The 15842-nt window shown below is 39.4% G+C and overlaps 1 protein-coding gene across 1 annotated transcript in view; it reads left to right on the forward strand.

Moving 5' to 3' along the window:
• The window catches only part of MAP3K3 (mitogen-activated protein kinase kinase kinase 3), a 1217405-nt gene that overhangs the window by 693573 nt on the left and 507990 nt on the right, over positions 1–15842 (forward strand). Inside the window, exon 11 of the mRNA XM_044055195.1 lies at positions 15325–15417. Coding sequence (XP_043911130.1) covers positions 15325–15417 — 93 coding nt within the window. The remainder of the gene's footprint in view (positions 1–15324; positions 15418–15842) is intronic.

A 15842-nucleotide genomic window follows, 5' to 3' on the forward strand; every position in this document is an offset into this window, starting at 1 on the left:
AAAAATGTGGTTAAGGGGCAAATTATATGGACATGTAGGTTGGTCAGCCAGGATATCTGTTTCAAAGCTGAAATGGCTCATTTAGTTGACATGTTCGGGAACAGAGGTTATCTGATGGAGTTAATAAGAACAGTGCGGAGACAGAGAGAAGATCATCTAGGGATTTTATGCCCATCTTCTTGGACAACAACAGAAAATTTGACAAAGTTAACAATTAAGGCCAAAATAACCCTAGTCGCAACCACTCTGCTGGTATGGTGTTGGAGTTTAATCCAACAACAGTTAAGGTCAGGAATATCATTAATGCTGTATGGGATAGTGTTTTTACCCAAGACATCAAGGATATAATAGGAATTGCCCCTAAGTTTAACAGCAGGGGATCCAATTTGAAAGAACTGTTTGAAATTCTTTTAGTCAAGATAACAGACTCTCACATGAGTAAGTGCGGCACATGCATTGTCTGTAAATAAATTAATGACAGACCTTATGTACAAATTTGCAGCTACAAAAGAACTTTAAGATGTCCAGGACATTGTAACTGTAATACTAAGATGGTCACATGTGGCTACTTGCCTGTCATGTGCCGCATTTTATGTAGGGATGACCACAAGAAAACTCAGACTTCGCGTTTTGGAACACATTAGGGATATTAAGAATAAGAAAGCCACGAATGCCTTGTTTAATCACAGTAACGTTTGTACGAATTACAAAAAATTTCAATTTTTTTTCATAGACAAGTTATCTACGAAAGATTTTGGGAGAGATTTTAAAACTCTATTTGAAGTAAAGGAATGCTTGTGGCAGTTTTGTGGCAGTTAATGCCTTGATGCTTCAAATACACCAGGCATTAATGACAGCATTTCTACAGCCTGTATATTAAATCTCAAATCACAATTTGTTTAAATAACGTTAATGACAGTACTACAACATTTTACTGTTCATGTTAGTATTTTATTTAAAATTTTATCAGTTTATAGTGTTATTTACAATTATGTGAATATTATTTACACACACAAATGTGTTTATATTGTAAACTGTTTTCAGCTCCACAAGATTTCAAGTTTGACCTAGCTCTTGGAGGGTTAATATTTAATTGTATTTATGGCAATCATGTGATTTCATTTGGTTTTAATTTAGTATTTAAGCAATGTTATTTGTATTGTTTACTGACTCTGAAGAAGCCCAGTGGTAGGTGAAAGCACTTAGTCAGTGTTTGCAATAAAGCTGTTTTTCTCCTGGTAGGGGACTGGTCATTTTACTAGTGTTGGTTCGTTTATTTATAGTAGTAACTTAAACATGCTTTATTCAGCATGTCTTCACTTTTTTACATAGTAATGCCTATTTTGTAAAACTAAAGTACTTTAATATCTTTATCAAGTACAGCAGTCGCTGAAAAGACTCACCCTCACCCCCATATTTAAGATATCCCTGACTACATTACTACACAAATGTACTTTACTATATACATGTAGTTTATATCATGAAATGTTTTATACTGATGCAATTAAGAGCAAAAATATCCAAAACAGTGACACTTTCCGCTTGGAGTTAATGCTCCGTAGTAAACAGCCAAGATAAATCGTAAAAATAAAATACTGAGGAGCAAAACAATGAAGGAGTATATGTACCAAAGTCCCATTCAAAAATATATTCGTTGTAAGGATGCGATAAAATCCAGAACACTCAAATAAAACTGAATAAATTTATTATAGTAATTGAGTAGGTTAGCGCTTTCGCTGGTTAGCTTCTTCAGACCTCATACAACAAAATGCCCATAAACACGGATTTAAATACCCAAAAAGGGCGCGAAAATTATGAATACTAATTCGCATTCTTTTAATACATTAAAAGTCATTCATTAAAACCACATTGATGCATTAAATCAACCACTGAAAATACATACATCTCAATGCAATGTATATAAAAACATTTACATATAAAAATGTGTCTACACAAAAGAATATATATGTGACACATTAAACTTCATGAATTATCTGCAATAAAACATAAAATGAACAATAAATATCTAAATGTACATGCAACAGAAAAAATATATAAAAAGAATGACTGAAAATGAGAAGCATATAATAAGGGAACATCTGTGGCCCTTTATTTATTATGTCTCAAGCTCCTCATTTTTAACAATGGTCTCAAAGGAACTTTACCATTGAGACCTGGTGACACATCAGATCTGAATTTAATTATCCAGTGTGTTTCTCTAGCTTGAGTGTAATTGTCTATATCTCCTCTCCTCATGGTAGTGTATGTCCGTTCTAGAATCCTAAACCTAAAGGAGTGTTCACTGCCTGCATCACGTACATGTCTGGCTAAGGCATTGTGCAAGTTCCCCTTCCTGACGTGATATATGTGCTCACGAATCCTGTCCCTCAGACAGCGATTCATTTTTCCTATATAAAAAGCTTGACATAAGTCACATGTAGCCAGGTATACCACATTTTTAGTCATACAGTCTCCTTGGGCCCTAATCTTGAATTCTCCTAATCCCAAAGGATGTACGAATGTGTTGTCCGTGGATATGAACGAGCAAAAATTGCACATATTGCATGGTTTAGTGAAACTCTGCTCTGTGCAGTACTTATAACCCTGCATTTTAGGATAGCAGAGAAGACTTTTTAAATTCTTTTTGTTCTTATAGACAAATTTGGGTCTATCACCTGTAATTTCCTTAATTTTAGGATCTACTGAAAGTACATGCCAATGTTTATTAAAAATGTCCTTAATGGGGCCTATATCTTTGGTGTAATACACAGGAAGTAATATCTGTTGTGTAGCCCTGACTTGATTTACTTGCATTCCATCATTATCTATACTGTTCACGTCCAAACCTCCTGTATTGCTATTATCAATGGAGAAATATGGTTTGGCTCTTGTATCCCTTAAACCGGGCATATCTTCTGTTATAGTCATCAAATCCATGTCTTTGTAACATCTATCACTCAGCATCTCCTTAAATCGAGCAATGTCCATCTCATATTTTGCATCCATGGGGGTATACCTAGAGATGCGTATCGCTTGCCCTCTCACTATGTTCTTATATATATAACCCGGATGCATACTGTGCCGATGCAACAAGGTGTTCTTATGACATGGTTTGCGATATAGCCCAGTATTTACTGAACCATCGCCCAATTTTTCAACATAGATGTCTAAATAAGGAATGTAACAATATGACCATTCCATTGTGAATTTCAAAAATCTTGTCTATGTATTAATTTCTTCTAAAAAAGACTCCAATTGTGTGGGTGTACCTGTCCAAATAAGGACACCTTGTTGCATCGGCACAGTATGCATCCGGGTTATATATATAAGAACATAGTGAGAGGGCAAGCGATACGCATCTCTAGGTATACCCCCATGGATGCAAAATATGAGATGGACATTGCTCGATTTAAGGAGATGCTGAGTGATAGATGTTACAAAGACATGGATTTGATGACTATAACAGAAGATATGCCCGGTTTAAGGGATACAAGAGCCAAACCATATTTCTCCATTGATAATAGCAATACAGGAGGTTTGGACGTGAACAGTATAGATAATGATGGAATGCAAGTAAATCAAGTCAGGGCTACACAACAGATATTACTTCCTGTGTATTATACCAAAGATATAGGCCCCATTAAGGACATTTTTAATAAACATTGGCATGTACTTTCAGTAGATCCTAAAATTAAGGAAATTACAGGTGATAGACCCAAATTTGTCTATAAGAACAAAAAGAATTTAAAAAGTCTTCTCTGCTATCCTAAAATGCAGGGTTATAAGTACTGCACAGAGCAGAGTTTCACTAAACCATGCAATATGTGCAATTTTTGCTCGTTCATATCCACGGACAACACATTCGTACATCCTTTGGGATTAGGAGAATTCAAGATTAGGGCCCAAGGAGACTGTATGACTAAAAATGTGGTATACCTGGCTACATGTGACTTATGTCAAGCTTTTTATATAGGAAAAACGAATCGCTGTCTGAGGGACAGGATTCGTGAGCACATATATCACGTCAGGAAGGGGAACTTGCACAATGCCTTAGCCAGACATGTACGTGATGCAGGCAGTGAACACTCCTTTAGGTTTAGGATTCTAGAACGGACATACACTACCATCAGGAGAGGAGATATAGACAATTACACTCAAGCTAGAGAAACACACTGGATAATTAAATTCAGATCTGATGTGTCACCAGGTCTCAATGGTAAAGTTCCTTTGAGACCATTGTTAAAAATGAGGAGCTTGAGACATAATAAATAAAGGGCCACAGATGTTCCCTTATTTATATGCTTCTCATTTTCAGTCATTCTTTTTATATATTTTTTCTGCTGCATGTACATTTAGATATTTATTGTTCATTTTATGTTTTATTGCAGATAATTCATGAAGTTTAATGTGTCACATATATATTCTTTTGTGTAGACACATTTTTATATGTAAATGTTTTTATATACATTGCATTGAGATATATGTATTTTCAGTGGTTGATTTAATGCATCAATGTGGTTTTAATGAATGACTTTTAATGTATTAAAAGAATGCGAATTAGTATTCATAATTTTCGCGCCCTTTTTGGGTATTTAAATCCGTGTTTATGGGCATTTTGTTGTATGAGGTCTGAAGAAGCTAACCAGCGAAAGCGCTAACCTACTCAATTACTATAATAAATTTATTCAGTTTTATTTGAGTGTTCTGGATTTTATCGCATCCTTACAACGAATATATTTTTGAATGGGACTTTGGTACATATACTCCTTCATTGTTTTGCTCCTCAGTATTTTATTTTTAAGAGCAAAAATAGTTTTTTTTCTTTTAGTTACTTTTTCCTTTTTATCTCCTTCTAGTCCTAAACATTAATCACATAAAGTAGGGTAATTGCTTTGCAGTCCATCCACAAATTTAACAAAACCAACAGAAATCCAATCTTTCTCACCCACTTTTTTCTTGCAAAGCCATAGTTCTCAAATGTGATTGGCGCTTTATAATTTCGTATTGTTCACAGTTTCTAGTGTTGTTAGTCTCCTTGCTGTTCATCTCCATCTCCCAACACAAGAATGTGGTTCAAGTCCAAGGTACTCTTCTGGAGCATTTTCACTGGCAGAGTCTCTCTATGAGCATTTTTTTCTGAATAATGAGAGGGAGAGTTCACTTCTGTTGGCTTACATTTTGTTGTATTTTTGTCTTTAGCTTATTCTGAATCAGAAAATGTATTTGATCCTTCAGAAAGAAAATATTCTGAAGACAGCTGGTTATAGAATTTTGAATCTCACACCTGCTTCTTGATATTCCCAGATTGCTAGGATAAATTTGTTTCACTTCTGCTGATGCACATTGAATTATTTTCCACAAAAAAATCTGTCTCCAATTTTTAAAACTTTGCCCTTCTGCCACAGTTTTGTCAGGATCAAGTCTTTCTGTTGATATGATCCTAATAGAGGTATTGGCTGCTTTCTTATTGCCAGGTTTGGAGCAATACTTGTAAAATATTATTAGCAGTGACCAGACAGACACCGTACAACTGTATCTGTTAATATTTATTTGTATTAGTACAAATTCTTGCCAAACACTTAATACTGTCAGATTTATTTCAATTCTATTAACACAGCTAGACACAAACTAATGACTGATGCACACTCAGTCATAGACATCACTGTTTGTGTCTTTTGGCTTTTCCCGGTTAGGGGTCGCCACAGAGGAACTCCGGTCCGCTAATGATTGGTAGTTGATTTTTACATGCCGAGTTACCAGCCCTGACGCACAACCTTCAACGAAGGTACGCCCATTCACGCATGTCTCCACGCAGAAGACGCTCTAGCTGAGAATCGAACCGGACAGCGTATTACTGTGAGGCGACGACGCTACCGCAGCACCACCACCACGGACATCACTAAAGAGTGAAAAATACTGTCCAGTTTATATACTTTTTTAAATGTCAGTGTTATTTTTAATGTCCTTGTGACTTGTTCTTCTGGTTTCTGTTTGTGTCATGAAAAAGTCCATTGGTTATTTCTAGCCTGGACAGTTTCTGTTGAAATGACAAATATTAATTTTGTTTTATTTCCTTCTTTGGTTATTTTCTTCCTTGCTGTATCTGAAGAGTTCACGAAAAGTGTCTCCACGTCATCTTTGCATCACTTGAAGTGTCTGTATTCTATTTCATTTATTCCTGCATTTGAAATCTCACAGAAAGTCCCTGTTGATCAACTTCCTTTTTTCTATAACAGGATGCCATTTACAGTAAGCCTACAGCTATATGTTATTAATATTGAAGCTGAACATTTACAGGAAATCTTTTTAATAAAAGGTCATGACTTAACTGTGCTTGCAAAGCAAGTCATATTATTTTGAAAACTATTTGGCCTTGCATATTTTCTTCTTTTACTGCACATACAGTATAGTTTTGGGGAATAGCATTTTAATTTATACAATCTCTATCAATTCCCCCTTCTTAATTAAAACCAAGAAAATAGAAAGACAATTTACAACACAATATGATCTTCAGTACTTTGAATCCCTGGGTCTGTTGAAACATACGGATTCCTTGCATTCAGTGCTATCACTTCATACAATATTACATTACCAATGGCTGTTACTTGATTAATACTTTTATTAATGCAATTTTTTAACACATCTCCCATGTTATATCTGAGATAGCTCCATAGTTGCATTTGCTAAAACGTTTATTAACTTTGCAACTTTTCATATTGCCTTAGTGGCACCATACCAGTGAATTTTTTCAGGTCCTGAAGTAACACCATTTCCTGTGTCAAGCTGTTTTAAAATCTTTCCCTATTTTTTTTTTTTTTTATCATGAACCTTCCTCTTTTTCTGCTGATTTTTTACCATGTCCTGTAGTAATGCGTGAGTAATTCTCATCATTGGAACTGCATACTGTATGTAACAGAATTTCTCCTCTTTCATCTCTTCCTTAAAAGAAGTAGTATGAGTTAACCCCATGCTGTTTTATTTTATACTCTAGCTTTTTCACATGACCAGAGTTTGTGTAAAGTAGCAACTCTGACTGTCCCTTTCTTTTGAAAGCAGATTATCCCTTTTTCTGTTTTCATCAACAGTAAATGTTTTTTTATGGCTGATTGTTTTACAACTCTAATTTTATAAGATTCTTATAAAACTTGTATGTGTAACCTCTACAGGGACTGCATATAGTGGTCTTTTCTCTCTGTAAGAAATGTGGCTAAAAACCCAACAATTTGACTTGTTACATGCCTTTGCAAACAAATTTTGCATGTCCAAAAATTTATTGAAATCGGGTATCCGATCATGATGTCCCTGTTCTCATGATCTATTTTATCTGAGTATCTCTCACCATTTTTTCTTTGCAACTGTTTTATTTGCATTTGCTTTTTGTATGTACATTTTTTTTACTGCACACACAGTATAATTTTGGGGAAAAGCATTTTAATTTATACAGTCTCTATCAATACACTCTGTGCCTTTTCCGTTAATAAATCCTGCTGTGGAATACCAGTCCTGTTGCTTATTTATGCTTTCATAAAATGAATACATTTTTTCTCCCAATTTCTCTGGTATAGCAGAAAATGTCGGGTTTTCTCTGTGTACTCTGTCCTCTAACTCTACCATTTTTTTTTTTTAAAACTGCTCTTTTTTTTGAAGCATCATACTCAGCCAGATTATTATTTTTTTTTTTTCATTTCAACCTTTGATTTTTTTTTTTTCTGAATAGCTAGTTAAAGCTTCTTCTGTTTTTTCCAGCCTTTTGTTATTTGAGTTGATATACTGCAATATTTCATTTACTTTAATCACTCGGAGTATACTTGATTTTTTCTTCTAAATTACTGGAATCCATCTCTTACTTATTTTATTTGACATTTGTTAATGGGTTGGTCCAACTGTGCTAGAAGCCCATTTTCAGTGGAGACCCGAGGAAAAAAGCTCCAGGAAATTACATACAATATCTTGTACTGAGGTTGAAGCTTGAACTGCTTTTTTGCTGATCCGCTGCATGATTCTTACCAGCTAGTGTTTTCTCTTTACCTTTTGTGGCTGATTTTCTTTCAGATTTTATAAATTTCTTCTTTGCTGGCATCCAGGCAGTGTATTTACTAGTCAGTAACTGAATTTTACTCAAGCAATGGAGTTAATAGCTCTAATTCTTAAGTTTCTTTTGTCACATTCGGAGAGCTGAAATTAAGCTTTCATTCAGTGTGCAGCCATATTGGAAGTCCCAGAGTTTATTTTGCTTCTGTTCTTACTAAAGAAGTATTTTATTGAAAGAGGACCATTTGTGTGCTTTATCCATCCTTCCATGAAGGGGCACTGTTGTTTGAAGAACTGGATAGTGTGTGCTCCAGCTCGACAGATTAGGGGGCATGCCTTGTGGTGAGCTATACGGTGATGTAGAAGGATAAACCTCTAACTATGTCACAGGTAGCTTGAGTTTAAATAGAGGTTTGGTTTGACTATAGGAGTTGGTGGAAGGATTTGATCTTAAAAAGCTGTTGAGCTGTTGTTATGGTAACATACCTACAGCTGTGCTGTTGGTTTACCCCCCCCCCTCCCCAAAGTAGGGTGTTTTTTTTTTTTTTTTAATTTGCAACAGCTTTCCCTTTTACTCTTCAGGGCACGTCCATTTCCTTCCCCCATTACATAGTCCTAGTTTGTCTTTCAGTTTCATATTTCTGACATTTATTACTTCATGGTATACTCAATGTAACATGTCTTGGAAGCACTGCATGATTATTCAACATTACTTTTGTGCTTTTTCTCAGTAATTACAATGTAAAAATCAGACTGCTTTCACAAAGATTTATTCTGAAACCTTTCAAACTGCTCCATTAGTCTGTTCATAGAGACCTCAAACTCAAATTCGAACAGTATGCTTTTTGTGCCAGGATACTTTTAAGTTCCCTACCGCATGAATCACACAAAACCCATAGGTTCACTTTCCTTTTGATAGCTTCCGATGAGTGTACTGTACCTAAAAACTGTATTCTTTCCACATTTGTGTACATCACTTTTGGCTTGGGTATCCAAGTCTGTGTGACTCTTGTCTAAAAAGGTAGTTCACCAAAGCCAGCCAGGTTTCATTTCTGCTCCTTATTGTTGCTGTTTCCACCTCTAACTGATGTGATTTACTGCAAGACTATAATCAGCTCAACATCATGAGGAATTTTCACTTGTGGTTATCCCTTGGAAGCTCCCATCTTGTCTGACTTCTCAGCTCCTTTGTTTTCTTTGCACTTCCTTCCAGTATTTTTAACCATAAGATTGCGGAAACAACTGCTTGTGAGTTAGCTTTATCTGGAAGACTGCTGATTTCCTTATTTTAAACATCTTTATCATGACTTCATGTACACAAGTCTTTATAGCAGTTTCCATTGTTGTCTGGGTATATGTACTGCTTTGCAACTCAGGTTACAGGTCCAGTGAAATCTCCTGGATACCAAAATTGACTGAAATGTTATACTGCTGACATTGTAACCTGTTTAATGACATTTTTCCTTCCTAGGATTTCTTCATCATTTATAGGATGTTCTTAGTGTTTCACTGTTGCAGTCATCACATTTGGGTTATCCTGCCAGGAGTAGCCTTCAAGTCGGTCCAAATACCAGAGGCTTAGTATTTCTGCGTCGGTTGCTGTCACTCCAGGACTGATGTCAGGTCGTCAGTGGCATAAAGTCAGGCAGCTGATGCCATTACATCAGTCTTTCTTGCCGAGGAGCCCGAAGCAGAAACAGTTCACACGAGTGCTGGTCGGCCGCTACCTGAGTTTTCGTTTCCAAATTGAAGCTGAGGTCTTCTAAAGCTAAGTACCCTGTTGGGGATCCTTTTTTCTTGCTCTAACCGATGTCAGAAAAAGTTGACAATTGTCTCGCCTGTGGAAAGCAAATACCACACCAAGACTTCCATTCTTACTGCGTCACCTGTTTAGGCCCAGATCACGACATCCCCCTCAGTCACTTTTGTGCTTTGTTCAATGCCAGAACTATATGTCGTCGGGCCCTTATTTTAGCTAGATATTTTTGCTCTCAGTCCTCGAATTCTGATATGGCTTTGGTAAGCCATCCATCTACTGATCTTCTGAAAAAACATAAGGATAAAGACAGAGACAGACCGCACAGGTCCAAAACTGCCTACAACGCTTCCGTAAAGCTAGTCGTCAGTTCTCCATTCCTCAGTAAGGAGCTTTTGCAGCCCCTGTTGCCTGCTTCTATGGATTTGCAGGCTACTACCAAGACCCTATCGGAGTCCAGTATGTAGCAAGACTTTTCTTCAACTAAGGATCCTGCGGATGTCTCTACCTTGGATGGGTCCGGAACCGCTGAGCAGGCACCAGCTTCCGAGGAAGTACTTCTCACTCCCGATACTTGACAGACAGACGTCTTTCCATCTTCAGTTCTTTCTAAAACTGAGTTTCTAAGGCCTAGGGTACGAACCACACCAAAAAAAAATGATGACCCATGCTTAGGCACCTGCTTCTTGCCTAAGTCTCAAATGCTTAATATGGCAAAAGACCTTATTATGCTTATCATGGGAAGCCAGGCTACCCCTTCCAAAAGAAAGAGACATGTTCCCAGTAGTGTTATCTGAACAGGAGTCCGAAGACTCTGATGCATCTGAATATGAAGATATGCAACCCCTCTCTGCTTATGAGGATTTTGATGCAGAGGAGTCCATTCCTCCTGACTCTCCACCAGAGGATTTTTCAGTTGGGGAGACCCTACATACTTTAAGGGAGCATTTCCAATGGGAATTTCAGGACTATCCTTAGTCAAAAAAGAGACTCAGGGAATTCTTAGGTCTACCACAGCACAGACCTCTGGCCATTCCTTCTGTCCTGGATGATGTGGATGATGTTTTTATGGAATCCAGTCTGACCCCTGACACCTTCCCTCCTGCTCCCAGGGAACCTAACTGGTATTATAGAGTCCCTGACTCTCTCAAATTTCTTTTCAAAAATCCTACTGCTGACCCCGAGGTCATCTCTCAAGAACCTAAAGGAATCAAAGCAATTTCAGCTAAGAATCCTACTCCCTCAGATAGGGATTCCAGAGCATCAGGCAGATGGGGTGAAAAAGTATACACCTCTGCTACTCTTGCTATTAGAGCATTAAATTGTCAGTTCCACATGCTGAAATGTCAGCAGAATACTGTGGAACTCCTCAAACAAAAAATATCTTCTTTTCCTGCTCGTGCAGAAAGTAAAGAATTACAAGAATTAATGCATTCTGCAAGTCAAGTAACTAAGCACACCTTACAATGTGGTTTTGACGTCCTAGAAGCATCTTGCAGGGCAGCAGTCACTAGTTCTGTCCTTAGAAGGCATGCTTGGCTTAAGGAACAGACCTTGCCAGACCATGTCAAATCCAAATTATTGGATGCACCCTTGAACAAAGACAACTTATTTGACACCAAGGCAGAAGAGGTCTTAAAAAAGGTGGAAGAAAAAGCTAAATCTGTGCAGACAGTTAAAAACTTCTTACAGGTCCAGCCACCGAGGTTCAGTAGGCATTGCCCCTCCAAGCACTGTTCCTTTTCTGCCCCTCCAGGCCAGCTCAGCCACGGCCCAGGGGAAGCAGACCCCCCAGACAACAGCCCCAGGTAATGCAGAATTCACAATGACTTTTTTGCTTCCACCCCTTACCTCTGCCCTCCTGCTTGTGTCCCTAGGAGAAAAACTCTCCTTCCACGCAAGTACTTGGGCCACCATTACCAGCAACCGATGGGTCTTCAGCATAGTGTCCCAGGGATACAGATTTTATTTCCACACTCTGCCAACCCCAAAAGGGTCCCCAGATCTTCCTCCAAACCAGTGGAGAGAGGCCAAAAAGCAAGTCCTTTCCCTGCTCTCCATGAGGACAATTCAAGTTTGTTTCTGCAGACCAGATAGGCCAAGGTTCCTACTCCAGACTCTTCCTGGAACCCAGAAAAGAGGGCACATGGCACCCCATCCTAGATCTGTCCATTCTAAACACCTTTCTGGTGATACCAAAATTCAAAATGCTCACCCTCTAGCAGCTTCTACCTATGCTTTCCAAGGATGCTTGGTTAGCCATCCTAGACCTAAGAGGCCTACCTACACATCCCAAACAGGGAATCATGCAGGAAATACCTATGTTTCAGGGCAGGATCTATGCACTTTCAGTTCTCTGCACTTCCCTTTGGCTTATCCACTGCTCCCAGAGTTTTCACAAAATGTCTGTCTCCCGCCATTGCTTTTTGCAGACAAAGAAATATTCAAATTTACCCATACTTAGACTGCCTGATTCAGGCAGACAGTCGGAAAAAGCTGTTTACACACCTGACCTTTGTAAAGGACCTGCTGTCTTCCTTGGGGTATACTATCAACAAAAAGAAATCAAAACTAGTCCCCACACAAAAAATTGTATTCCTGGGAGCAAGCCTGGACACAGCATCCCAGATGGCATTCTTTACTCCAGAAAAACAAGGCTTACCTGACAGGCTACTTCTCTCAACTAGCCACCAGAACTCAGTTATCCGCAAGGAAAATTCTGCAAGCTCTAGGGTTCATGGCCTCCTGGATCCTACTCATTCCATATGCCAGACTGCATATGAGGAAACTACAATGGTACCTAAAAAGCATTTGGTGTCAACGCTCTCAAGACCTGGAAACTCTCATACCAATGATACCTTGTCTAAGGAAAGATTTTATTTGGTGGGCAGCAGCATGCAACCACAACAAGAGATGTCCCTTCTCACAACCCCACACCGCCCAGACCCTCACCACAGATGTGTCAGATTATGCCTGGGGTGCACACCTGATCGGCAGGTGCATTCAGGGCCATTAGAGCCCAAATCCAATACATCTGCATATCAACCAGAAAGGGATGCAAGCTATTCAGCATGCCCTGACAGCTTTCAGACCCCTACCTTCTCCCCAGGGCCTCTACTGATCAAAACAGACACCACAGTGATGTGATATATCAACAAGCAGGGAGGGACTCACTCTTATCCTCTCTGCAGGCTCACCATGACCCTTTGGCACACTGCCTCAGCCATGCAACTACACCTGCTAGCACAAGTCCTGCCAGGCTCTCTAAACTCTCTGGCAGACAACTTAAGCAGAGCAGCTAGACCACAGAACCTTCACCCTTGTAAACCAGAAGTCGACCTCTTTGCCTCCCACTCCAATCATCAGCTCAGCATATTCTGCAGCACGGAACCTCACAGCAAGGCCTGGAAAGTGGATGCTTTATCCTTTCAGTGGGTAAGCCTCTCATTCTATGTATTTCCCACTCTACCACTCATTCCAAGGGTACTGCTCAAAATAAGGGAGGAAAAACCGAACGCAGTCCTGATTGGCCCAGACTGGCTGCTCTAGCACTGGTACCCACTGCTACGCAGCCTCTCACCCCCTGCCACCATGGCACCTACCTCAGATCCCAACACTCCTGACCCAACGGAATGGAGAATTCATGCATCCCCAATAGCAGACCCTCAACCTGGCAGCCTGGCTTATTCCCTGAACTCTCCTCAAGCTGCCAGCCCAAGCAAACAAGTCCTAAATGTTATACCGGAGGCCAGACACCCCAGCACTAGAAAGTCCTATGCTGACAAGTGGAAACGGTTTTTGCACCTGGATCCAGTCTAAGGGAGCCGGTATGGCACAGCCCTCCCTATCTTTCATCCTGGATTACCTGGAAGACCTACTACACAGGGGTCTATCCTTCTCTTCTATTAATATTCATGCCTCTGCCATCTCTGCTCACTACAGCACAGTGCCACCTCTCTTCTCACACCCTCTCATCAAACAGTTTTTAAGAGTGGCTAACAACTTAAGGCCACCCAGAAGAGCTCCTACCCCAGCTTGTGACCTTAACTTTGTGTTGGAAAACCTCACCCTACTCCCCTTTGAACCTGCAGCTTCAGCAGAGTTAAATTTTCTCTCTTGGAAGACAGCCTTGCTTCTGGCCATCACTTCAGCTAGAAGAGTATCAGAACTGCAAGCACTCATGGCTGTAGAGCCCTTCATCATTTTCCATGCTGAAAGGGTCTCCCTCAGGACTAACCCATCCTTCATCCCTAAAGTGGTGTCCAGTGTGGCTTTCAATCAATCCATACATTTATGCCCACCTTTTACCCTAACCCACAAAACAAGGGGGAAAGGATTTTGCACTCTCTAGATGTGCACAGACAGCTCAGATTCTGTCTGAACAGGACTAAATCTTTTAGAAAAACTGATCAATTGCTAGTCATTTTCGCAGCAGGGGCAGGGCAAGGTCATTTCCAAACAATCAATCTCCAAATGGATAGCACACTGCATCCATTTCTGCTACTAACAGCATGGGAAACCGCCCCCAAAGGGGGTCAGGACACATTCCACCAGGACAACCTCCACCTGTGCAGCTTTTTTCAGAGGGGTCCCCACCAGGAACATCCTGGAGGCTGCAACATGGACATCTCTTCATACCTTCACCAAACATTACCACCTGCCTATCTTCTCCAAATCCCGGGCAGGCTTTGCCACTGTAGTCTTGCAGGGCATCGTAGCCAGCCCCCAGTCGTCTTGACTGCCTCCACCCTTTTCTTCAGCTTTGGGAATCAACCCAAATGTGTTGACTGCTACAGTGAAACACGAAGAACATAGTACAGTTGTATACACTTACCATAAATGTTGATGTTCGAGTGTATTCACTGTTGCAGTCCTAGTTTCCCTCCCTCTATCCATCCCCCTTGTCTCTCTCTCTCTCTCTGTCTTCCTCTCTCCTCACAGGGAATTTTTTTGTATTTACTTTCTACTGATGGTGTTCTCCCACCATAACCTAGCTCCCTATTGGGGCCTCCTGACAGGGCAAGAAAAGCTGATGTAATGGCGTCGGCTGCCTGATTTTATACCACTGACGACTTGCCGTCAGTCCTGGAGGGACAGGAACTGGCGCAGAAATACTAAGCCTCTGGTATTTGGGACAACTAAGGGCTACCCCTGGCAGGATAACCCAAATGTGATGACTGCAACAGTGAATACACTCGAACATCTACATTTATAGTAAGTGTACACAACTATACTTTCTGTTAAGTAAATAAATTAATTCCTGCTGCTGGTTTGTTCAAATAACACATTTGTGGCAGTTTGCCATTAACAGCTTGGCTGCATTAAGGATGGACTTGTCATTAATTGATATGTAATTCTGACATCTGATATTGTGGAAGAAGGCTGTTACTAATTTTCTAGCATTTAGTTGACTGAAAACAATTATCACATTTTTCATTTTAAACTAGTGTTTTCCATTTGCCTTATGGAAGTCAGAAAAATCTTTTCTTTTTGAAAATTGGAAGATTTACTTGTTTTTGTGTTTGTTCTTTAATTAGATCGAGAGAATGAAGTATATGATAAAATTGGAAAAGGGGGAACATACCCTCGTCGATTGCATGTTTCAGTGCAGTACAAAGATTACAACGATGGTAAGTGGATTGTTTTGTTTTGTACTGTTTAATGATACCCGCCACCTATTCAGTTTACACTTCTGACGGTCTGTGGAGTAGCAGTACTGTGCAAGTATCACGTAATGAATGGGTTTAGACACGGTCTCCAGTGCAGCAAATTCTTCAAAAGTATCTGATTCTGTTATGTAACTAGTAGGATAAAAGTAAGGCTAGTGTGTTGAAGCATTGTTTTTATGTAACTTGAAGTAACTACTGGTATTGTAGCTTTTTTAAATATTTTTTGCTTCACATCGTGTACTTACTGCAGAATGTTTTAAATTTGTTATTGATCTTAATTTTTTTGCCACTGTCCTATTCAGGACAGTATTGATATTATTTAGATGAACACCTTGCAGTGAGATGTCAACTTAATGTTTGTAAATATCTTCAGATTGGCACACCAG

The sequence above is a fragment of the Protopterus annectens genome, chromosome 13.part0 (assembly GCF_019279795.1).
Source record: "Protopterus annectens isolate FY-2018-M chromosome 13.part0, PAN1.0, whole genome shotgun sequence".
NCBI classification, from domain to species: domain Eukaryota; kingdom Metazoa; phylum Chordata; order Ceratodontiformes; family Protopteridae; genus Protopterus; species Protopterus annectens.